Here is a 23,158-nt window from a genome sequence, read left to right as displayed (position 1 = left end):
CCCTTAACCTCTGAGCCATCTTTCCAGTCTCTCAGGAAAAAAAAAAAAGAGTTTCTTTCAGCAAAAAATTTTACAAGAGACAAATTTGAGAATTTGGGGCCAGAGGTGGAGTGTTGTGTATTAAAGTGAAGCATGCGAGTGTCAAGTTGACAAGAAATGGATTGTGGTGGATCATCCTCACTGTCACCTTGTCTGGGCTTAAAAGCATGCAGGAGACACATCTCTGGGCATCCCTGTGAGCATGTTTGCAGAGAAGTCCAACTGATAAAGCAAGTCCCATCCTGAGAGTGGGTGGCACCATCCCATGAGCTGGGAAAAAAAGAAGAAAGTGAGATGAAAGCCATTATTCATCTCTCTCTTCTTCATGAATGCACACACAATGTGACCAGCTGCCCCACACACCTGCCACTACGCCCTTCCTGACATGAGGGACTGTGTACCCTTGAACCGTGAGCCAGAACAAGCCCTTCCTTCCTTAACGTTGCTTTTGTTGGGTGTTTTGTCAGCGCTGTGAGATAAGTTAACTGATCCAATACAAGTTTCAAAGTAAAAAAGCATATAAAGGACTCAGGCCCGAGCCCTGGAGGTTGGAGCTTGTGATCAGAAGAGGACAGACCCCGATGGGAAATGAACTGGATGAGAAAGGTGGCTCCCTGGAAATGTGGGATAGTGGGCAGCAGCAAGGAGGTGCAGTGGGGGAGGTAAAAAGGGGTACCAGTACAAGCTAGCAGACAGTACCTGGAGTTGGGGCACACACACACACACACACACACACACACACACACACACACACACACACACACACACTGCCCTCCTACCCTTCATGAATTAGCATTCAAAGTCCAGGTACCCAGGCCTGTGCTGTTCTCCTCAGCCTTAGCTCCCTGCGAGAGCACAGCCAAGTGCCCTCCCTCCCTCTCTGGTTTCCTCATCCTTAAACTGCATCATAAGATGTGGGGGAGCAGGTCTGGCACGCCATCCCTAGGGTCCCTCCCTGCTCTGACTTCAAGGACTCAGTGTTGGGGCCAGCTTGGTGAATGCTGGGGATGGTACCCATGTGTTCCATGGCTCGCTGCCAGTGCTGGCTGTAGTTGGTACAGAGTGTCAGGACCGGGCAGGAGCTAGAGGGCCAGGAAGAGCCTTGCTGGCTGGGACCTGTATGGACAAGCTAAGCCAAGATCCAAGGGCTAGGCTGCAGGTCAGAATTCCAGAAGACTCTGCTGGCTGCCACAGGACTTGAGCCTGAGGAAGAATTCCCAGGACTGGGCTTTGGCCTTAAGGAAAAAAGAGGGAGAAAACATTTTTTTAAACTCAATACCTGCGACCCTCAACTCAGCCAGGAATAATTGACATAATGAACTTTCCAGAACACTATTCAGAATAACCGAGGCCCTGGACTGCATTCCCCCAAATCCTTGCCTGCCTCTGCTGCTCATCTGGCCTCTGCTTGGGATTTGGCCATAGCTGCTGTTCCCTGGGCAGAGGTTCACCAGGTCGGCAGACACTGCGGAGAGATGATATGCTCAAATGAGATAGGCTGTGAAAGCAAGGCGCCGGGCACTGGGCCTGACAGATAAGTGGGTGCCACCACCAGGAGGAACACACAGAAGGGACTTTCATCTCTTCCTGCCCTGCCTTAAAAACCATAGTGCCTGTTACAGGGGAGATTAGCATCAGGCAACTCCCGTATGTACCACAGCTCAGGTGGGAAAGAACCAGGAGAGGGTCTGTCAGACACCAAAGGAGGAGAAAGGTAACCTTAAAACGGGGGACAAGGGGACAGGTAACCTTAAAAGGGGGGACAAGGGGACTATGAAACCTGAGCTCAGCTAGGCATGGTGACTCACACCTGTTATCTTAGGCAGGACTGCTTCAGCTTCCAGACCAGCCTCGGCTACAGATTAAGACTGTGTCAAAACAAAAACCTCCATGAGCTCCTTGGGGTTGGGGGAAAGGTCACCTATGAAGTGCCACAGGCGTGAGTCCTGGGCTACATTACCCCTAGGCAGGAAAGCAGACCATAACACATACCGTTGAAAATGGAGAGACTGACTAGCAGGGCTGGAGGCGGAGCCTGAGTCAGGAGACTGGCCTCATACCACAGTCCTCCAAGGCCAGCCTGGGCCACCAGCACCTACAGAGGAGGGTCCCTGGTGCAGGTCTCCTACCTAGGCAGGTCATGACCTGGCAGGGAGGGAGAGAGGCAGCTCTGGGAGCCCTGAGCAACCAGAGCCTGAGTTGAACTAGTAACTGCCTGCCTCACCTCTGCTCCACTACCTGGAACTCTGCCTCATGTGGTGCCTGTACCTGATATAGCAAAGGAGCACGTATAAGGAAAGGTGGGGACACTGGGCATGGTCCTGACAGTCCCTCCCTGCGGCCGAAGTCTGAGGACCCCCCCCCCCCCCGCAGGAAAGAGTGAAGAGAGGTTAGTTTCCTTGGGGCTGCTTGAGGCTGGGGATGGAGATGGGGCAGCCCAGCCTCACTCCAGACCTGATAGCATCTCCCTGTACCCTACAGGCTTGCTTCCCTCTCCGCCCATCGGCATCTGGAAGAAGGGGCTAGTGATGAGCCTGGGAGGGGAAGGCTGGGTAGGGGAAGGACCGCTGGCCACACCTCCAGATGGGACTCAGGGTTCCAAAGTTTCATTCCCTCTTCCAAGATGGCGGTTTCAGGAAGGAGACTAGCAACATGGACTCCCCATTGCCCTCCCCACCTGATGCCCCAGTGTGAGCTGAACACCCTTCTAACTACCCAGGGATTTTAGGGTAGGAAGGGGGCTCTGGCAGCCAACACAAGGGACGTGGCCTCTGCACCAATTAAACAGACAAGCAGTTGGTGGAATGCTCGCTTAGCAAGCACAAAGGCCTGGTTCAGTCCTGAACAAGACATAGACCAGGACGCTGGGCGTGGTGGCGCACAGCCTTTAATCCCAGCACTTGGGAGGCAGAGGCAGGCGGATCACTGAGTTCGAGGCCAGCCTGGTCTACAAAGCGAGTCTAGGACAGCCAAGGCTACACAGAGAAACCCTGTCTCGGAAAAAAAAAAAAGAGAGAGAGAGAGAATAGACCAGGCACGATGGTGTCTCAGGCCTCAAATTCCAGTACTTGAGAGGCAGGACCTGGAGGATCAGAGGTTCAAGGTCATCCTTGGCATAACAAGTTCAAGGCCAGGCTGTACTGCATGAGACTGTAGTCTCGAAAGAGTCTGTAAAAAAACACAGAAGGGAGCGGGTGTGGTGGTGCACGCCTTTAATCCCAGAATTTGGGAGGCAGAGGCGGGTGGATCACTGTTCAAGGTCAGCCTGGTTTACAAAGAGAGTCCAGGACAGCCAAGCCTACAAAGAGAAACCCTGTCTGGGGGGGGGGGCACAAAAACTAAAACTAAAGACACAGAAGGATTTATTCAATGTGGACTCACCAGGAAGGGGAACAGATGAAGGGATTCAGTAACCCCAAGTCTGTTTTAGGGGTACTGATGTGTATTGAGTTTGGGGGGAAATTGTTGCTGTTTTAGCTGGGTTTTTAATTTTTTTTTTTTTTAAGACAAGTTTATCTGTATAGCCCTGGCTGTCCTGGAACTTTGCTCTGTAGGCCAGGCTGGCCTCGAACTCACAGAGATCCACTTGTGGATCTTCATCCCAAGTGCTGGGATTAAAGGTGTGTGCCACCACTGCCCCACCGCTAACTGTTAATTTTGCTGAGCCAGGGTCTCATGTAGCCAATGGTGGCCTCAAATACCTAATCCTCCTGCCTCAGCTTCCCAAGTGCTGGCATTACAGGCATGATCCACCATGCATTTTAAGTTTGAATATTGGAAGAATGGGGCAGGTAGCAAGAGGTATGCATACTTGAACGGACGGGACCTGCAAGATGGCTCAAAGAAGTCCTGTTGCATAAGGGGACATGTGGGTTCTCAGGGGAGGGTCACTTCTCCTCCTCCTGGGTGTGCAGAGTCACCGCAAGAACACTTGCCCTCATGTGGGGAGGGGCTGTCCTGCAAGCCTTTGTTCTCTCCCCTCCCCCTAGCATTTTTCTGTGTAGTCTTGGCTGTCCTGGACTCACTTTGTAGACCAGGCTGGCCTCGAACTCACAGCAATCCACCTGCCTCTGCCTCCCGAGTACTGGGATGGGATTAAAAGCATGCGCCACCACATCCAGCACCTTTGCTCTTTCTAGACTCCATGGTGACTGCAGGTTTGAGACTGTGACTTTTCTCTTTGCCTTTGGCTTAGAGGGATGATGGGGTAGGTCAGGAAGGCAGAAGTCTGAGGCAAAGTAAAGGAGACAAATAAAAGATGAACACAGAGGGCAGGCTCATCTTTTTTTGTTTGTTTGTTTGTTTGTTTTTGTTTTCCGAGAGGGTTACTCTGTGTAGCCCTGGCTGTCCTGGAACTTACTTTGTAGACCAGGCTGGCCTCGAACTCATAGAGATCCACCTACCTCTGCCTCCCAAGTGCTGGGGTTAAAGGCCATCACCACCACCGCCCGGGGCCCAGGCTCATCCTTTTAATGAACTTTTGGGCCACAGGAGGAATCCAGGCATTTTGGCAAGAGCAGCTTCAAAGTGCCTGTTTTACCACAGAGCTCCTCTCTGCTCAGGGAGCCTCCCTAAGTCTCCCCTCATCTCCTGACTATCCGTAGCTCCCCCAGAATCCTCGGGTGAAGCAACACTGAAACTCTTTATCTGGCCCACAAAGGCCCTTCATGATCCTCAACGAACATCTTCCTCCTACACACTAGGCGGCTTGTTCCAAGGCTTCTCATCTCAAAGACGCTGGGTCCTTCAAGAGCCTGCATCCTATCCCAGGCTCCATCCCACCAAAGTGGTGTCTATGCTTTCCCCAGAGCCAACAAGCTTTCTTTCTTTCTTTCTTTCTTTCTTTCTTTTTGTTGTTGTTGTTGTTGTTGTTTTTGTTTTGTTTTGTTTTGGAGACAGAGTTTCTCTGTATTAGCCTTGGCTGTCCTGGACTCGCTTTATAGACCAGGCTGGCCTCGAACTCACAGCGATCTGCCTGCCTCTGCCTCCCGAGTGCTGGGATTAAAAGCCTGCGCTACCACCACCTGGCAAGCTCTTATTTCTTAATTCAGCTCATGGTCAGATTATTTCCAAACTGTGGATTCTGAGAGAGAGCGGGAGTGGGGTAGGGGTGGGGGTGGGGTGGGGTGGAGTTGGGGGTTTAGGGGGTGGGGGGGAAGGGACTGGGCAGGGCTTACCTTCAAACCCACTCAGGCCAGCCCAGGGCTAGACACTTAGTAGGTGCTTAGAAAAAAAAAATCTGCTAAATGAATGGGAAGGGATGGGCATGTCTGGTTTCCAAAAGTGAGGATGAGGCCAACAGTGCAGAGTTGGCACACCCTAGGCTGCGTCTGAGGCCTGTGTCTCAGGCACTGGGATGTCAGAGCCAGGGCACTTAGAACTCTCTGCAGGCCCTGCAGCGGGGTGAAGTCCAAGGTATGAGCCAAGGACACCAGCCTCAGGCCTGGCACCCGGCCCAGTCTTTCTTTAGCCCTAGTGAACAGCACTGAACTGTAGCCACAGTCTCTGCTTCCGGGGAAAGCCCGGGCGGGGCCTGTGCTTTGTGGTCCTCCTCAGCCCTCCGCAGAGGCCACAGCCCGAGCCACACCCTGGCCTGCTAGGCGGCAGCCTCTTCTAGTCCCGTCTCGCCCCCCACTCACTTTGCCCCCTCCCCGCCCCCCAAACCCTCACATCCCCCACCCCCACCCCCCACCCCGCCTCACTCTAATTCTCTCCAGGCATAAGCCACTCTCCCCCCCACCCTACCCCCAGCTGCACGGGCCCGCAGGGGCTCTCTGCCTGCTGGCCCCAGGCCCCTTCCCGCCAACTCTTGAGCCTAACTCATCCTTAAACTATTTTTCCACTGGCTTCCCCAATCTCTGCCACAGCACAAATCTTTTTTTAGTTGGAGGATGGAGAAGACTAAGAGGTGGCACTTGGACCCTGGGGGGAGGGACTTAGGAAGGGAGCTCTCCTCTCTGACTGGTCACCTCTGCTCTAAAAATTAATTTATATTCCATTGACTCCGCCTCTGGTGGCCCCCATCCCTGGCCTGACACCCAATTGGCTGAGCTTGGGGGAGGGGGTGGGACTCACCGGGTCTGGTCCAGTTAAAAGGGTCAGGAGCCGGGCCTGAGGCCCCTGTCTCGGGTGGAGTCTTCAGACAACTGGTTCAGAAGGTCGTCGGAATCTTCTCTTGACTTCAGTCATGGCCTGTGTGAGTGCGGGACCCTCTACTCTAGGGTCTATAGGATTGAGCTCAGTCAGATGGGTGCAGGAGAGTAGCCAGTTTGGGAATTGCTTCCAGTTCCAGCTGTCCGGCCTTGCACAGGTGTCTTCCTCTGACTCTCATTGGCTTCATCTGTAAAATGGGGTGGCTGTCATAGTGCCCTCCCCCCAAAGCCTTCAGCCTCTCTGGCTTAAGAATGTTCCGGATTTCTCCGAGTTCTGGCAGCATACTTAAGTCTTGCAAGGTTCAATTTTCTGCTGCTTTTGCAGTTTTCTGAGAAGTGGGAGTGGGAAGGGTGTGGCCACCCGGGGAGGGGGAAAGGAGTGGGGCGGAGGGGGGGGGACATTTAGGCCAAGGCCTCTCACTGTTTCCCTCTCCTCCACTCCAGAGTCTCCTGACCCCTCCCCCTCTGCAGCTGTCCCCAGTCACAGGGCCAGGGCCCAGTCAGTCACCCTCTGCTCCAGAAAATTCTTTAAAAAAACAAAAAAACAAAAAACCTCCTGGGTCTGAGAAAGGCTGCAAGCTATTCAGTGTATGTGGATCAGGTGGGGGTCGAGGGAGCTGCATGCACACAGACAGACACACAAGCCTGCCCTCAGGGACAGGGTTCAAATGTCAAAGGAAACCCTCACCTCCTAAATGCACTCCTGTACACCCAGCCAGGCAGGGGCCCGGCAATGCCCATGTAGGTCTTGGGTCCATAATATACCGCTTTCTGGCTTTGCTCTCCCGCAGAGCCACCCCACCCCGCTCAGCCCCTCCACTCCTCTGCGTGCCTCTGTGCAGAGCCTTGGAGGGAACTAGAGAGTTCCGTGCTGCTTTCTCTCTCTCCCAGAGGACCAGACATTTTTATTCAGCTGGACCTTGGGCGAGTGGTTGCCTAGTCCTGCCCACCAGCTAAATGAGGATTTAGGAGGTCACACTCCATCTTCCCCTCCACTCTTAAGTTCAGATCCCCAAGCTCATGATGGGGGCCTGTCCTGCAGGACAGCCACAAGTTTTAAAACTAGCACACCCATTGGGCAATGGGGACTTTCCCCGACCACGAGGACATTCAAGACTAGAACTTACATGCTATCCTGTCCACTCCATCTTGGGCTTCTCCTAGTGCTGGTCAGGGTACCCTGGCTGAGTATGACCCTATTCCCACACCCCAGGCCACTGCAGATAGCTCAGGCCATGCCTTCCTAATTCGACCCTAAACGCAACTGGGTGGCCTTGTCTACACAGGGTCTGGTTGCCAGCAACCTGAATCTCAAACCTGGGGAGTGTCTCCGAGTTCGGGGCGAGGTGGCCCCCGACGCCAAGAGGTGAGAAAGGGTTGACGACAACGGGCAAGGGCGGGGTTCGCAGACCTAGGTCCCAATGCTGGCATGGGCGTGGCTGGCCAGAGCCGCTTCTCCACTGCCCTCAGCGGGTTAATGCTCAGCTGCAGATGCTGCGTTTTCTGGGTGAGTCACTTCCTAGCTGGGTCTGGTCGGCCTCACCGTGGTCTCCCCCTCCTCCTGCCCCTTTTATCTGGGCTGGAGTTTCTTAAACTAAACCAGCTGCTGTCTCAACAGCTACCTCAGCTTGCGCCCTCCCCTTCCGCCTGGGGTAGGGAAAGACAATGAGGGAGGGGTCACCCACGTGCCTGCTGCCTTGCAAGGGGAGGGGAGGGGAGGGGAGGGGAGGGAAGGGGAGGCCCGGGGGGGGGGGGGCCCTGCGGGACTCTGTCTTTTTTTTTTCCAGTGCTTTCCCCCATTCATATAGCCCCACTGCTTATTTTCTCAGCAGCCATGTGACCTTGGAGCAGTCACCCAAGCTCCGGAGGCTTTTTTTTTCTTTTCTTCTCGGGAGACCGAGTCTCACTATGTGCCCCTGGCTAGCATGGAACTTACTCTGTCGACCAAGCTGGGGTCCACGGAGACCTACATATCTCTGCCTCCCCAGTGCTGGGACTAAAAGTGTGCACCTCCTCCATACTCCACACCCATAAGAGTCTGGGTTTCCTAATAAACCCAGAGGAAGGTTGTGGTGTGGTGGAGAAAGCCAGTGCCAGATCCATCGAGGTGGCGGCGGTGGCTGTCTGTCTGTCGACGTTAGTAAGCGCCAGGGTCCTCTCTCGTTCTTCCTACCAGACCTCGTGGCAAGAACTGCTACCAGGCTCCATGCTACAAACCCAGTTTTATTATTTTTGCTCTTTTGCTCCACAGGGATGGAATATCTGTAGTGTGCCGTGCTCTGTGCTGGGCACCAGGGACTCAGATACACAAGGCAGACAGGACACCACGTGGAGAGTCCTGTGCCCCACCCTCCATCCCCCACCCCGTGTCCCTGTTGTCCACCCCCCCTTGACCAAAGGGACTAACACCAATCAATGTCTGGGAGAGAGATCCCTACTGGGCAACACACACACACACACACACACACACACACACACACACACACGAAAGAAATTGTAGCTCAGCAGAGTCTAGCTGAGCTCACACAGTCAGGCCAGAATTAGAATTCCTAGACTTCCTGTCGGCCGAGTTTCATCAAGGTGCGTTAATGGCCAGCAGCTGTTGCTGCAGCTGCTGCAGTTTCTCAGCGTGCTGCTTTGGGTGCAGAACTAGCCACCATGGCTAAAAGCTCCCGTGTCACTCCATAGCTTTGTGCTGAACCTGGGGAAGGACAGCAACAACCTGTGCCTACACTTCAACCCCCGCTTCAACGCCCACGGGGACTCCAACACCATTGTGTGCAACAGCAAGGATGGTGGAGCCTGGGGGACCGAACACCGGGAGCCTGCCTTCCCTTTCCAGCCTGGAAGCATCGTGGAGGTGGGCAGGACTGGGGTGGGGCGGGGCGGGGCGGGGCTGGGCCCTGGGTGGGCTGGACAACGTGGTCAAAGACAAGCTGACCTTCCTGGCTGTGTGATGACCAGGGAGTGTCATCCCTCTCTGAACCTAATGGACCTTGCCTGCGTAGGGGCTGTCACCTGGGCTCTGAGCTGGTCCAGAGCCCAGCTCACTGTTCTTCTCCACCCACCAGGTGTGCATCACCTTTGACCAGGCTGACCTGACCGTTAAGCTGCCAGATGGCCATGAGTTTAAGTTCCCCAACCGTCTCAACATGGAGGCCATCAACTATCTGGCGGCAGATGGCGACTTCAAGATCAAGTGTGTGGCCTTTGAGTAAAGCCAGCCAGCCCATACCCCTCAATAAAGGCAGCTGCCTCTGCTCCCCATATCCCAGCCCTTCCTGTGAGAGTGTTTGCATATATTCTGTGTGAGGGCTCCTTCCCAGGATGGGTCCATATCCACTTCCATTCACTCCTCCGTGTGTCCCTCTTGGTCCCGGGGGCCTCTCCTCTTCCCATGTGTTCTCCAGGCAAAGCAGGACCCAGTACATAGAGAGCTTGGTGACCACAGGGTGTGAACCAGTCCCACCATGACAGGGACAGAACAGTGGGAGGTGAAGGGATGAACAACAGGACCTCATCTGTCCTCACAAGGGCCAGAAAGCCACTGGGCATAGTGGCACATACTTGAGATTTAGGCGGCGAGGGCAGGCAGATAGCTGTGTTCAAGCCAAGCTGGGCTACATGGTGGAGGCAGCCGGGACTAGTTGTGCAGCCTTATACTCCTAACTACCTGGGAGGTGGAGGCAAGAAGACCCCTTAGGGCGAGCTTGGGCAACATAGCAAGGCCTCATGTAGAGTGGGGGACTCTTTGATTTAGATAAGAGGCTATAAGCAATCCCAGCGCTCGGGAGGCAGAGGCAGGTGGATCCCAATGAGTTCGAGGCCAGCCTGGTCTACAATGCGAGTCCAGGACAGCCAAGGCTACACAGAGAAACCCTGTCTTGAAAAATCCAAAAAAAACAAAAAGCAAAAAAAAAAAAAAAAAAAAAAAAAAAAAAACCCAAGAGGCTATAACCTGGGTTCCTTGATCTCTCTGAGCCTCTGTTTCTTGTTACCCCCTCACTCATATCCTCCCGTTCCCACCCTCCCTTCCTCTCCCCTCCCCTCCCCCCCATCAGATCTCATTAGGATAGCCTGCATCTTCTTCCTCCGTGGCTCCACAAGGCCGCCCAGCCAAGGAGAAGTGATCAAATCTCAGGCACCAGAGTCCATGTCAGAGGTGGTCCCTCCCTGCTCCCCTAACTAGGGAATCCACATGAAGAATGAGTGAACTGTCTGTCAGCTACATCTGGACAGGGGGTTCTCTGCATGCGTTGTCCTTGGCTGGTGCATCAGTTTGTGCAGGCCGCCCCTGGGTCCAGGTTGGTTGGCTTTGATGGTCTCCTGTGGAGCTCATGTCCCCTCTGGATCCTTCTGTTCCCCCCCCCCCCACTCTTCCATATGACTCTCAGTGCTCTGCCCAGAGTTTGGCTGTCAGTTTATTATTTTATGCATGGGGGATAATACACATCTTGCAGGAGGGTTGTTTTGGAGTTAAAGAGATTTTATTGGAGAACACCAAGGCCTGCTGCTGGGTACCTCATGGTCAATGCCCTGTGGGTAGTTTCTGGCCTCCTGTCTCTTACCCTTTCTTTTTATGCCTACCAATGTGAAGGGGAGGAAATAGACTCTGAGGGGCAAAATGACTTCTCAGCAGCTGAGCACACAGGCAAGCAAGCTCCCTAGCTTTATGATCCTCGGCCACACGATTTGTGCTGTGGAACCCAAAGGCAGTGAACAATTAGGCTAGAAGCCACTGACGGCACTTGACAGGTTGCCTCCCTAACAATGGAAACCTGGGCTGAGGTGGAGGGCCTTTAATGTGATTGTGGGCTCTGAGAGGGCCCCAGAGTCAATGGGGCAAGAAGTGGGGTGGGGAGGCTGATGGGAAGGTCCACCAGCAGGTCTACTGGAGGGCAGGTAGCTCACTGGGCTGGTGGGAACAGACAGGCCTGCCAATCCTGGTTTCCAGAGGCAGATGCCTGGCCCACCCACACCAGCCAGGTTCTGTCCCTTTGTGGTGCTGTTCCTAACTGTGGCCGGTGGATGGCGCTGTTCGTCACTGCAGCCCACCCACAGGTCGGCCCACCTTCATCCATCCACCCCACACCATTGCCACCACTCCCACTTCCCAGGAAACAGCTGCTGGAACTAAGCCAAGGTTCTGGAAGGCTTCAAATGTGAATCTCATTAGGCGCATTCAAACTCTCCAATACGGGGTATAATATCCTGAGGCTGTGTGTGTGTGTGTGTGTGTGTGTGTGTGAGAGAGAGAGAGAGAGAGAGAGAGAGAGAGAGAGAGAGAGAGAGAGAGAGAGAGAGAGAGAGAGAGAGATCTGGCACACAACTGGTAGGGTCGCTTGCATCCCTCAGCCTGTTTCCCCGCTCATTGCAGGATGACGTTTTCATGTTGGTGGATCCAGGAAGGAGGGTACCCATAAGGGAAGGCCAAAGAGAATGGAATACACATGACTTGGGCTCCCATGAGCCACACCCCACCACCACGCTTTTCTGAGACCTCCAAATGTGGCCGTGGAGGAGACGCCCTCTGCTGGGCCTCTAAGAAAATGTTCTAAGGGCTGACTTCGCAATTGACCGTAGGAGTCTCCCCACAGGAGCTAAGCACTAGGTACAAGGGGTGACAATATAGCAGAGGAGAAAGCCCTGAGGTAGAGGAGAGAGGCCACCGGGCATGGAATCAGAGGGACTCTAGTTTGAATGCAGCTTCAGTGCTTTGTGTGTGTGTGTTTTTTTTTCTTCCCAAGACAAGGTCTCTCTGTGTAGCCTTGGCTGTCCTGGACTCACTTTGTAGACCAGGCTGGCCTCTAACACACAGAGATTCTCCTGTCTCTGCCCCCCAAGTGCTGGGACTAAAGGCGTGTGCCACCAACCACCGTCCGGCTTGTGTTCTTGAACCCGTTACACAGCATCTTTTTGGCTCAGCCAACTCTTCTGTCAAATTGAGTTAATGGTGAGTGGTGTCTCCTCTGTGTGGTTGTGAGATTCGCCCAGGTGGTGTGTAGTGATGTGTGGTACCCGGGACCTGGTGGGGGCCTCTGAAAATGCTTGTTGCCCTCATCCGTTTGAGACTCAGTGTTTTAGGCTGGATGTGGTGGGCACATGCCTCTCATCCTAGCACTTGGGAGGCAGAGGCTAGCCTGGTCTACAAAAAGAGTTCCAGGACAGGTAGGACCACTACACAGAGAAACCCTGTCTAGAAAACAAACAAACAAACAAACAACAACAACAAGAAAAAAGACTCAGTGTTTTGGGGCTGGAACGGTGGTTCAGTGGTTAAGAGCACTGGCTGCTCTTCCAAAGGACTGGGGTTCAAATCCCAGCACCCACAAAGCAGTTCACAACTGTCTGTAACTCCAGTTTCTGAAATGTTCACCCTCTCACAGACATATGTGGAGACAAAACACAAATGTAAAAAAAAAAAAAAAGACTCAGTGTTTCCCAGGAGCCTAGTAAACTGTTCTAGAAAAGTAGATAAGACTATACATAAACCATGGTGCTGACCTGAGCACAGACACCCGCCTCTGCCCAGCAGGCCTCCAGCACACTGTACAGCCAAGGATGACCTTAAATACCTGAGCCTTCTGACAGGCCTGCTCTCAACTGTGTATCCTCAGGCTGCAGCTGACTGAGCTTTCTCAGTGAGAGAGGGGTCAGCCCTCTAGACAGCGTGTAAAAATAGCTGACTAACAAGCTCCCACTCTTGTTTTCGATCTTTCTCCGTGTGCCATTTCCTGCTGCCTCTGGCAGTGATTACATTACAGTAAATGCAAAAATAATTGCAAGAGGAAATCTAGCCCATGTGAGTAGTGTGTGGAACAGCAGTGCTGCCCCAGGGTGGCATATTTCATTCTGCCAGGGGAGTTGCCATGGCCTCCTCAGGCCCTGCAGGCCCCACAGCTGTTGCTGGATCGAGGGACAGTGGTGGCACACTCGGGAGGCAGTGGCAGGTGGGTCTCTGTGAGTTCGAGGCCAGCCTGGTCTACAAAGTGAGTCCAGGACAGCCAGAGCTACCCAGAGAAACTCTGTCTCAAAAAAATAAAGAAAAAACAAAACAAAACAAAAAACAAAACCAAGCTGGCGTGGAGGCACATGCCTTTAATCCTAGCACTCGAGAGGCAGAGGCAGGTGGGTCTCTGTGAGTTCAAGGCCAGCCTGGTCTACAAAGCGAGTCTAAGACAGCCAAGACTACACAGAGAAATGCTGTCTCAAAACAACAAAAAAAAAGAAAAGAAAGGGAAGGGAAGGGAAGGGGAGGGAATACACAAGCCACAGCCTCAGCCCCGAAGGCATCAAGCAAAAGATCCACAGAGGTGGGGAGTCTGAGAAGGGGCTGACAAGAGACGCAGACTGACTTCTGTTTAGTCCATAATCCCAGGGAGTGGGGGACAGTAGGTGGCAGGCTGGCAGCAGAAGGCAGCTCTCAGCTCTCTGGGTGACAACGCCTCTACGCAGAGGGGAAATGAATACAAGGGTGGCAAGATGGTTTGGCCCTAGGGGAGCAGAAGTGACCACTCAGAGACACATTTGTCTAGGCCCCCAAAGCCTTTTTCTTTAGACAGAGTCTCAAGTAGTCCAGGCTGGACTCCAAATTTCTATATATCAGAGGATGTCCTTGAACTCCTGCTCCTCCTAGCTGCACTTGCTAGGATTACAGGCTTGTGTCACTACGCTCAGTTTGGGGACCCACACTTTGAAGAGAACTTCTTCTTAGCATCCAACATGGGACCTCCAAGTGGGGGACCCCTGTAGGAAGAATCTGACATTCATCAGGTGTCATGCCTACTGTAAGTGAGGCTCCTTACAAAAATCATCATCACAGTCCTACCTTTCTTTTTTCTTTTTCTTTCTTTCTTTCTTTCTTTCTTTCTTTCTTTTTTTTTTTAAAGATTTATTTATTTATTATGTATACAGTGCTCTGCCTGCATGTACACCTGCAATACAGAAGATCACATCAGATCACATTATAGATGGTTGTGAGCCACCATGTGGTTGCTTGGAATTGAACTCAGGACCTTTAGAAGAGCAGACAGTGCTCTTAACTGCTGAGCCATCTCTCCAGTCCTCCAGTGCTCTTATCCCCCCGTCCGAGACAGGGTTTCTCTGTTTAGCATTGGCTGTCCTGGACTCAGTTTGTAGACCAGGCTGCCCTTGAACTCACATCCATCGGCCTGCCTCTGCCTCCCTGACTGCTGGGATTAAAGGTGGGCACCACTTGCCCAGCACAGTCAGTACTTTTAACATCTTGAGCCATCACCCCGGCCTGAATACTTTTCACCTAAAAAAAACAGGAGGGGAGGGGGCTAAAGAGATAGCTCAGTGGTTAAGAGCACTGACTGTTCTTTGGAGGTCCAGAGTTCAACTCCCAGCAACCACATGGTTGCTCACAACCATTTGTAATAGGATCTGGTGCCCTCTTCTGGTGTACATGAACATAGTGTATTCATATACACAAAATAAATAAATCTTAAAAAAAAAAAAAGGTAAACAAGCAATTGCTTCAAGGCCACACGGTTTGTATATGAGCACCAGTGTTTGAATACAGGCAGTTTCCCTCGTTCATGGAAATCATCAGAGTTGACATCAGAACTCAATTAAGATCAGTAGTTTGGGGCCATTCATGAATAACTCCATATTAAAGGCCTGTTCGGATCAGGCTAGATCATGGAATCGGGAGCCTAGTTCTCACTGAAGTCATTCTGGAAGAATCACTCAGAAGACCTGAATCAAAACCTTGAGACCGGATGGGAGGCTCCTTTAAAAGGCGGAGCCAAATAGGCGGAACTGTGGAACAAAGCCACAACGTGTGCCCACTCGGAAATCTGAAACTGCTACTACACTCGGAACTGTTGTAGGCCAGAGGGAGCCACGCTGCCGGAATTTTTCGTGTTATGGGACGCAACAAGAAGAAGAAGAAGCGAGATGGAGATGACCGGCGGCCCCGGCTCGTCCTCAATTTCGATGAAGAGAAGCGGCGGTGAGTGGCAGGGTCAAACTGGATTCAGGTCGAGTTACCCGGAGAGGCACGCCAGGCGCACCGCGTGCAGGCTCACGCAGAGGGCTCTTCCGGCTCCGCCCCTGGATGTGACTGAAGCTTGCATTCCGCTCCCCCCCCCCCCCCGCGCCCCGGGTGGGATAGAGTGGCCGCTCTCCCCTCGTGCCGAGCTGTTCCTTGGACCATCCGAGTCCACCCGGATCCGTGTTCTCGGCACACAGCCGGCTGCCGGCCGTTCGTTGGTGCATGCATGCATGCATGCATTCATTCATTCATTCATCAGAGTGTGTTCCAGTTCAGACCCAGAGGTTGCACTTTTGCGGTTTGGTGTCATCCTGGATAAATGACACAATGTAGTGACATGGTTCTCTACCTGTGGGTAGCGACCCTTTTGGGCTGGAACAACCTTTTCACAGAGGTCTCCCAAGACTATCAGAAAACAGATATTTACATTACGATTAATAACAGTAGCAAAATTGCAGTTATGAAGTAGCAACAAAAACAGTTTTATGGTTGGGGGCCACTACAATATGAAAAACTGTATTAAAGGACGATTGAGAACCACTGTTGTGGTAGGTCTGCAAAAACCCTAGCTCAGCCGGGCGTGGTGGTGCACACCTTTAATCCCAGCACTGGGGAGGCAGAGGCAGGCCAGCCTGGTCTACAAAGCAAGTAGCGGGCAGCCAAGGCTAACACAGAGAGACCCGGTCTCAAAACAAAAACCTTAGCTCAGGGCACCAAATGAAACTGTATTTTCCAGGCCTGGTGGTGCAGACCTGTAATGTTAGCCATCCGGGATGCTGAGGCAGGAAGAGTGCAAGTCAAACCCTGTCCAGGACACAAAGTTCAAAAAAGTGTGGGCTTTTGGGCAGTTTATCGAGTCCCTGTCTCTAAATCGATGTAAACTAAGTTATTAGAGTACTTGCCCAGCATGAACAAGGCACTAAGTTTAACTGTCCAGACCAACAAAAAAATCAAAACCAGAAACAGGGCGGATATCAGATAGGGCGAGGAAGCAAGAGTCAGCAAGGTGGAGGCACTCCTAGGTCCTACCCTTCAGGTGTGCTCAGGGCTCAGGTGTCGCTGAGGACTGGGTGTTGGTTAGCTCAGTGAGAGTGTTTTGGGGTCTGGGTGAAGGTGTTATTAGAAAACCCTACCAGAGCTGGGCGTGGTGGCGCACACCTATATTCCCAGCACTCGGGAGGCAGAGGCAGGTGGATCACTGTGAGTTCGAGGCCAGCCTGGTCTACAAAGTGAGTCTAGGACAGCCAGGGCTACACAGAGAAACCCTGTCTCGAAAAACCAAAAAAAAAAACAAACCAAAAACCAAAAAACCCCTACCAGAAAGCCTTGTGTGGTGGCGCACACCTTTAATGCCAGCACTTGGGAGGCAGCAGAGGCAGGTGGGTCTCTGTAAATTCGAGGCCAGCTCAGTCTACAAATCAAGTCCAGGACAGCCAAGACTGCACAGAAAAACCCTGTCTCAAAAAACCAAAAAGAAAAGAAAAAAAAAAAAAAAAAGAAAGCCCTACCAGAAGTGACTCATACAAAGTCAAGTTTGCCAGTGTGGAAGCATAGCCAGCTCTCTGTGTCGGCCACCTGGCCTCGTGTGTTTGCCTACCAAGGGACAAGAAACCCAGGTGCCGCAGGTGCGTGTGAAGCCCGGGGAAAGGCAGCAAGCATCCTCCTCACATTGTGTTTCCGTCAGTGAGGGAGCGTGTAATGAGACTGTGGCTTGCAGCATAGGTGTGGTAGGTTATACCACCCAGGATTATGTACGTATACACTGATGGGCCAGCCAGGACTAGCAACTCACTTCTCATAAGGCACCCCTGTCATCAAATGAGGAATTACGATGTTATCCATGACCTTGGCTGAGTACCCTAGTCTCTTCCTCAGTGTCCCTATCTTTAAAATAAAGACGGGCTGTTGAGAGTGTAAAATGGGTTAGTGGGTAGGATGGAGCTGGCACTTACACGGCACTGGGAGTTTCTCTAGGGCCCGTGTGTGTGTGTGTGTGTGTGTGTGTGTGTGTGTGTGTGTGTGTGTGTATGTGTGTGTGTGTGTCTGTCTGTCTGTCTGTCTGTCTGTCTGTCTGTCTGTCTGTCTCCTTCTCCTCCTCCTCCTGACTCTGCTGCTTCTCCCTGCTTCTTTCCTGCAGAGAATACCTGACAGGCTTCCACAAGCGGAAGGTGGAGCGCAAGAAGGCGGCCATTGAAGAGATAAGACAGAAGCTGAAGCAGGAGCAGAAGAAGCTCCGGGAAGAGGTTTGTGGCAGGGTGGGGTCAGGTGGGATTGGCTGGGAGGTCAGCTCCCAGTGGGGGGGCAGCTATGGGGAGCAGTGGGTGTGCTTGGAGCTGTTCACACAAGTAGACTGTGGGTGTGTGAAGGACGAGGCTCCTCTTGAATTTGCTCTGTGAACCGTGGTCTCACACCATGGAAGTGAGCAGGCCTGTTGCCTGGTGTGGAGCGACTGGCCATTCTCACTGTGTTCATTTCTGCCTTAGCGTCTTTTTCTGTGACCATGATAAATACTCTTGAAAAAAGCAATTTAAGGGAGAAAGGGCTTGCCGGGCGTGGTGGTGCACGCCTTTAATCCCAGCACTCGGGAGGCAGAGGCAGGCGGATCGCTGTGAATTCGAGGCCAGCCTGGTCTACAAAGTGAGTCCAGGATGGCCAAGGCTACACACAGAAACCCTGTCTCAAAAAAAAAAAAAAAAAAAAAAAAAAAAGGAGAAAGGGCTTATTCTGGATCAGTCCAAGGCCACGGTCTGTCATGGCAGAAGAGTGAAGATGGCAGGAGCTTGAAGCAGCTGGTCCCATCACCTCTGCAAGTCAGAAAGCAGAGTGATGAACCCATGCTGCCCCTCAGCTCCCTGTCTCCAATCACATAGTCCAGGATTCCAGCCAGGGGCATGTCGCCACCCATAGTGGGCAGGTCTTCCCACCTCAATGAACAAAACTCAAGATAATATCCCGTGGGTATGCTTAGAGCCCCATCTCCCAGGCCATCCTAAATCTGTCAGGTTAGCAGTTAACACCATGGGGGACTGGAGAGATGGCTCAGACGTTAAGAGCACTGACTGATCTTCCACAGGTTCTGAGTTCAGGTTCCGGCAGCCACATGGTGGCTCACAACCATCTATAATGAGATCTGATGCCCTCTACTGGCCTGCTGGCTTACATGCAGGCCAAATATTGCTTAAATAATAAATATAAACACACACACACACACACACACACACACACACATATACACACACACACACCAACCAAAAAACAAAACAAAACAAAAACTTAACACCATCACATCTTTCCATTTGGCTTCAGCGGCACCAGGAGTACCTGAAGATGCTGGCAGAAAGAGAGGAGGCACTAGGTAAGTCCTCACCTAGGCCTTACGTGGAGAGCATCCAGTGAGCCTGGGCTTCTGTGTCCCCTGGTGGGGACAAGAGGGAACAGGGAGAACGCTGTGGAGAGCGTCGTTTCCTTGGCTATAGAGATCTTGGTGGTGATGTAGGGGCCAAGGGCGGTCTAAGTACAAGTGGATCAAAGACCAGGAGACCCAAACCACATGGTAAACTGAGGCTGAGGATGGAACAGCTCTGCTGTCACTGTTTCTCCAAAGCAGGGACGAGCTGGAGCACAAAGGAATGAGAGGCTCATCTCCAGCTCTCACCTGTGCATGGGACTCTGTAGATTCAGGAAGAAAGGGAGGGCCAGGGGGAGGTACCAGGAAAGTATGCCCGGCTCTAGAAATCATACTGTGTGCCAGTCCCCATCCCCCAGGGCTAGGAGGGAGCCTGGACTGAGCCAGGCCTGAGAACTGCTCTGTGCCCACCTTGCAGAGGAGGCAGATGAGCTGGAGCGGCTGGTGACAGCAAAGACAGAGTCGGTGCAGTATGACCACCCAAATCACACAGTCACCGTGACCACCATCAGTGACCTGGACCTCTCAGGGGCCCGGCTGCTAGGTCTGCCCCTGCCTGAGGTAAGTCCCAGTGCGGCCCTGGGAAAGAAGGGCTTTAGGGGTAGATGGGCTTGTGGAGGCTGCTCAGTGCTGGTCCATGTCAAGGTCTCCTATGGGAAGTGTGGCCCTGGCAGCTTTCTTGCACAGCTCAGCCCATCAGTCAGTTGAGTTGCCATGGTAGACCTGCCTGGGTGTGGTTACCCGAGTAACTGTGAGGATGCAGGGATGAGGCCCTGTGAGGCCCTGGGCACTGAGCCAGCTATAGTAAGTGCTCAGCAGACTAACTCTTGCGTGACAAGCAGCACACTGATGTGTGTGTGTGGGGGGGCAGTGAGTTTATAACATGGATTATATGTCTTCAGTAACTTGTTCAATAATTGAAAACGGGCTGGAGAGATGGCTCAGAGGTTAAGAGCATTGTCTGTTCTTCCAGAGGCCCTGAGTTCAATTCCCAGCCACCACATGTGGCTCACAACCATCTATAATGAGATCTTATGCCCTCTTCTGGTGAGCAGCCACACATGCAAGCAGAATGTTGTATATATAATAAATAAATCTTTAAAAAAATAATAATTGAAAACATCAACAGCATCCCAGAAACAACACATCTGCTCCGCTTGAAACTGCGACTGTGGCTCACGTAGGAATCTCTAGATCAGGGTCCCTTCAGATCTCCAAATGTTCAAGTCTTTTGAACTTGCTGAACATGCTGTCATACTTGCATGGAACCTGTGCATGTCCTCCATTGTCCTGTAAATCATCTCTGAGTTACTTAGAAAACTGAAGGCTTAGCTGGGCGGTAGTGATGTACACCTTTAATCTCTGCACTTGGAATGTGAAGGCAGGCGGACCTCTGTGAGTTTGAGACCAGCCTGGTCTACAGAGTGAGTTTCAGGACTATACAGAGAAACCCTGTTTAAAAAAAAAAAAAAGCCAGGCGGTGGTGGCGCATGCCTTTAATCCCAGTACTTGGAGTCAGAGGCAGGCAGATCGCTGTAAGTTCGAGGCTAGCCCGGTCTACAAAGTGAGTCCAAGATAGTCAAGGCTACACAGAGAAACCCTGTCTCGAAAAACAAAAAAGAAAAAAGAAAGAAAGAAAAAAGAAACCTTAATGCCAGACCAGCAAGATAGCTTAGGGGTAAAGACGCTGCCACTCTGGAACAGCACATGGTGGGAGGAGAGAACTGGCCCCCACAGTTTATCCTCTGACCTCCTGTGTGCACGCGCGCGCACACACACACACACACAATCTGAATATCCTGTGAGTGCTGCCTAGGTTGTTACACTGCAGTGTTCAAAGAATATAGCATGAGTCTGGGTCCTGGGGAGATGGCTCAGTGGTTAAGAACACACAAGACCCAGATTCAGTTCCCATGGAGGCTCACAACCTCTGTAATTCCAGTTGTACCTCATCTGCCACCTTTCCTGGCCTCTGCAAGCACCAGGCATGCATGGTCACAGATATACATGCAAGCAATATATTAATGCACATAAAATAGATTTTAAAGTCTAAAACAGTTTTTAAAAAAGCAAGAGTCTATGTTCAAACCAGACACAGTATTTCCTTCCAGATGTTTTATTTGTCATCATGCAGCTGGTCAACTCCAACTACCCAGGGAGTTACAGTCTAAAGTGCATTTTGGGCTGAGGATGCAGCCTGCCCTGCATGTGAGACCCGAGGTCCAATCTCCAACATCATAAAACAGAAAGGAAGATTCCACGCAGTCACTGAAGCACACAGGGAGGTGAAGTCTATCCATCTGAAGAGCCACACTCGGACTGACCGCCTGCCACTTATCTGCTTTATGCTTGTCTTCCTGTAAGGCCTGGCACAGTGTGTCTCGCTGCCATTTTGCTGATGCTGCAATTGGTAAATGCTTGGAAACAGGCTGTCCTTTGTCACTCCAGTTCTCAGCCAATGTCCTAATTTCTTTTCTGCTGGTATGGTCAACCACACTATGACCAAAAACAGCTTAGGAAGTAAAGAGTCTATTTATCTTGTACTTCTAGGTCACACACAGTTCATCATAGAAAGGAGTCAGGACAGAACCTATGGAGAAATGGTGCTCCCTCACTCTGACTTGCTCACTGGTCCATGCTTAGCCTCTTTATACAGCCCAGGACCATGTGCCTGGGGAATGGTATCAACCAGTGTGGGCTGGGCCTTGCCCATAGACCACCTGATCTAGGCAGTTTCTCAGTTGAGACTTCTCTGGGATGACTGGATGTGTCAAGTTGACAGTAAAACTAAACAGGACAGGCACACGTGATGCACTTCTGCCCAGAGCCTTTTCTGAGCCCTGCTCAGGCCTTTTAAGGTAGCTGGTCAGACTTCCGTGTGAAAGCCAGCACTGCTCAGGGTCCCTGTCCTTTCTATCTCCAGCAAGGGGACCAGGATGAATCCCAGGAGGAAGTGTCATCCTCGGAGAAGCCAACAAAAGCCTTGCCCAGGAAGTCCAAAGATCCCCTGCTATCTCAGCGGTGAGTTCTGGCTTGTAGTTACAGGATCCCAGTCCTGTCTGGCACTCGTGGCTGGGCATGTGGGAGCACCCTGAGGGAGAGGCTGTCAGGCTCTGTGGATCCAGACCAGGCTGAGAGTAAAATGTGTTTGGAGCTCGTCCCAGCTTCCCGTCTGTGAATCCCGGCCTCCCACCATTGCCCAAGTCTTGAGGGTAAGCAAGGCCCTGGCCTCAGCAGCCTCCACTTTCCCCACAGCATCTCCTCCCTCACAGCCACACTGCATGCACACAGTCGGAAGAAGGTCAAGAGGAAACACCCTCATCGGGCCCAGGATTCCACCAAGAAACCCCCAAGTGCTACTCGGACCAGCAAGACCCAGCGCCGTCGCCGGATGACTGGAAAAGCCAGGCACAGTGGGGAGTGAGGCCTCAAGCAGCAGCCTGTGGGTTCTCAGCCAGAGTCCTGGGCTGTCCCTATAATCCAGCTATCCTGAGGGTTAACTGCAGCCTAAGCCTGAAATCGGGACTTCTCCAGCCTGGGGTCATCCTTGCTCGGGAACCACCCTGTGGTTGAGCCCAGAGGGAATGAACTTCTGAGCGCCTGGGCTCCAGGAGTGTCGGGGTTCCTTCACAAATGTACATCTGCCTGGTGCTCAACAGATCTTTGACATCCTCTCGTCTATGCTTGTGGTTTGTCCTGGCTTTGATGTCATGTACCAAATGTTGACTTCCAGCACGGTGGGAATGGCCAGGGGTCCATCTTTCACCTCCACGTTTTCCTGAGGATATTATAAGGTCATGTTGTAGGGTCCCCTAGTCATAGCTGAAGACCAACATGTCCCGTATAGAATCCAGAGCTCTGGCCAGCTATGCTCCATCGAGGAGGCTGAGGCGGGGGACTTAATTCAAGGTCATTGTCAGCTACATAAGGAGTTTCAGGCTATCTTGGACTGGCTATTGGGAGGTATCGATTCAGGGCCAGGGTCAAAAGGCCACATTTGGGGGTGGAAAACTCAGCTGGGCCCTTTGCTGGGAGCTGGCCTGGCCTGGCCTCAGCTCCTCCCTCCTTCACTGCCCTCTGCTTGAGAACAGTGACTGCATATGTTTGGTGTCTCAGATGGGCCTGCCTCTCCAGGAGATTCTGGTATTCAGCTCAGAGATAGGGACCTGGGCCTCACCCTCTTCACCACTGAACAGGAGAGCAAGCCAGGAGATGGAGGGATTTGGTCACCATGTGAGTATCAAGCAGTGCTGTCCTACTGGGTGAATCTCCAGGGCTACCCTGAGGCTGGAGTGTGAGCAGTCTATGATGCTCTGCCCCACACTGGGCTCACACCTCCCGGCTCACAGCATGTCCGTATCTCCTCAGTGGAAATGGCTGCCTCTGGTGAGGTGGAGTCATTTCCGACGGACACTGGCAATTCATACTTAGAAGAAGTGAGATGCCATCCACCATTTCCTCTGTGTTACTGGTTTTTCTAGCTGACCAGGGAAATTGAGTCACAGAAATTTGGGCAGTCAGTCCTCAGATCAGGGAGATGGA

At 52.3% G+C, this 23,158-nt stretch overlaps 3 protein-coding genes and 1 long non-coding RNA gene across 4 annotated transcripts in view; 2 read left to right on the top strand and 2 right to left on the bottom strand.

Annotated features, from left to right (window-relative positions):
* The window catches only part of LGALS2 (galectin 2), a 346,473-nt gene that overhangs the window by 81,678 nt on the left and 241,637 nt on the right, over positions 1–23,158 (bottom strand). The window lies entirely within an intron of this gene.
* Positions 1,140–6,253, bottom strand: LOC311579061. Its single transcript, XR_014773039.1, has 3 exons — positions 6,115–6,253; positions 1,420–1,504; positions 1,140–1,274 (listed from the first exon to the last, which is right to left on the bottom strand). It is a non-coding gene; the product is annotated as an uncharacterized lncRNA (long non-coding RNA).
* On the top strand, positions 6,079–9,460 carry LGALS1 (galectin 1). The gene is made up of 4 exons (XM_084749266.1): positions 6,079–6,235; positions 7,478–7,557; positions 8,880–9,051; positions 9,263–9,460. Exons 1-4 carry the CDS (start codon positions 6,227–6,229, stop codon positions 9,407–9,409), a joined length of 408 nt encoding a protein of 135 aa, XP_084605392.1. The 5' UTR covers positions 6,079–6,226; the 3' UTR covers positions 9,410–9,460.
* On the top strand, positions 14,985–22,288 carry NOL12 (nucleolar protein 12). Its single transcript, XM_084750175.1, has 6 exons — positions 14,985–15,168; positions 17,348–17,453; positions 18,517–18,565; positions 19,035–19,177; positions 21,540–21,637; positions 21,872–22,288. Exons 1-6 carry the CDS (start codon positions 15,083–15,085, stop codon positions 22,038–22,040), a joined length of 651 nt encoding a protein of 216 aa, XP_084606301.1. The 5' UTR covers positions 14,985–15,082; the 3' UTR covers positions 22,041–22,288.

The sequence above is a fragment of the Acomys minous genome (assembly GCF_964271855.1).
Source record: "Acomys minous genome assembly, chromosome: 12".
In the NCBI taxonomy this organism is placed as follows: Eukaryota; Metazoa; Chordata; class Mammalia; order Rodentia; family Muridae; genus Acomys; species Acomys minous.
This window is presented reverse-complemented; position numbering and strand designations above follow the sequence as displayed.

Excerpts from the sequence above, each read along its gene's own strand:
- NOL12 (XM_084750175.1), top strand. The coding sequence starts at position 15,083 with ATGGGACGCAACAAGAAGAAGAAGAAGCGAGATGGAGATGACCGGCGG. Across the intron at positions 15,169-17,347 it reads TTCGATGAAGAGAAGCGGCG|AGAATACCTGACAGGCTTCC; the intron begins GTGAGTGGCAGG and ends TCTTTCCTGCAG. Across the intron at positions 17,454-18,516 it reads AGAAGAAGCTCCGGGAAGAG|CGGCACCAGGAGTACCTGAA; the intron begins GTTTGTGGCAGG and ends ATTTGGCTTCAG.
- LGALS1 (XM_084749266.1), top strand. Across the intron at positions 7,558-8,879 it reads GTGGCCCCCGACGCCAAGAG|CTTTGTGCTGAACCTGGGGA; the intron begins GTGAGAAAGGGT and ends GTCACTCCATAG. Across the intron at positions 9,052-9,262 it reads AGCCTGGAAGCATCGTGGAG|GTGTGCATCACCTTTGACCA; the intron begins GTGGGCAGGACT and ends TCCACCCACCAG.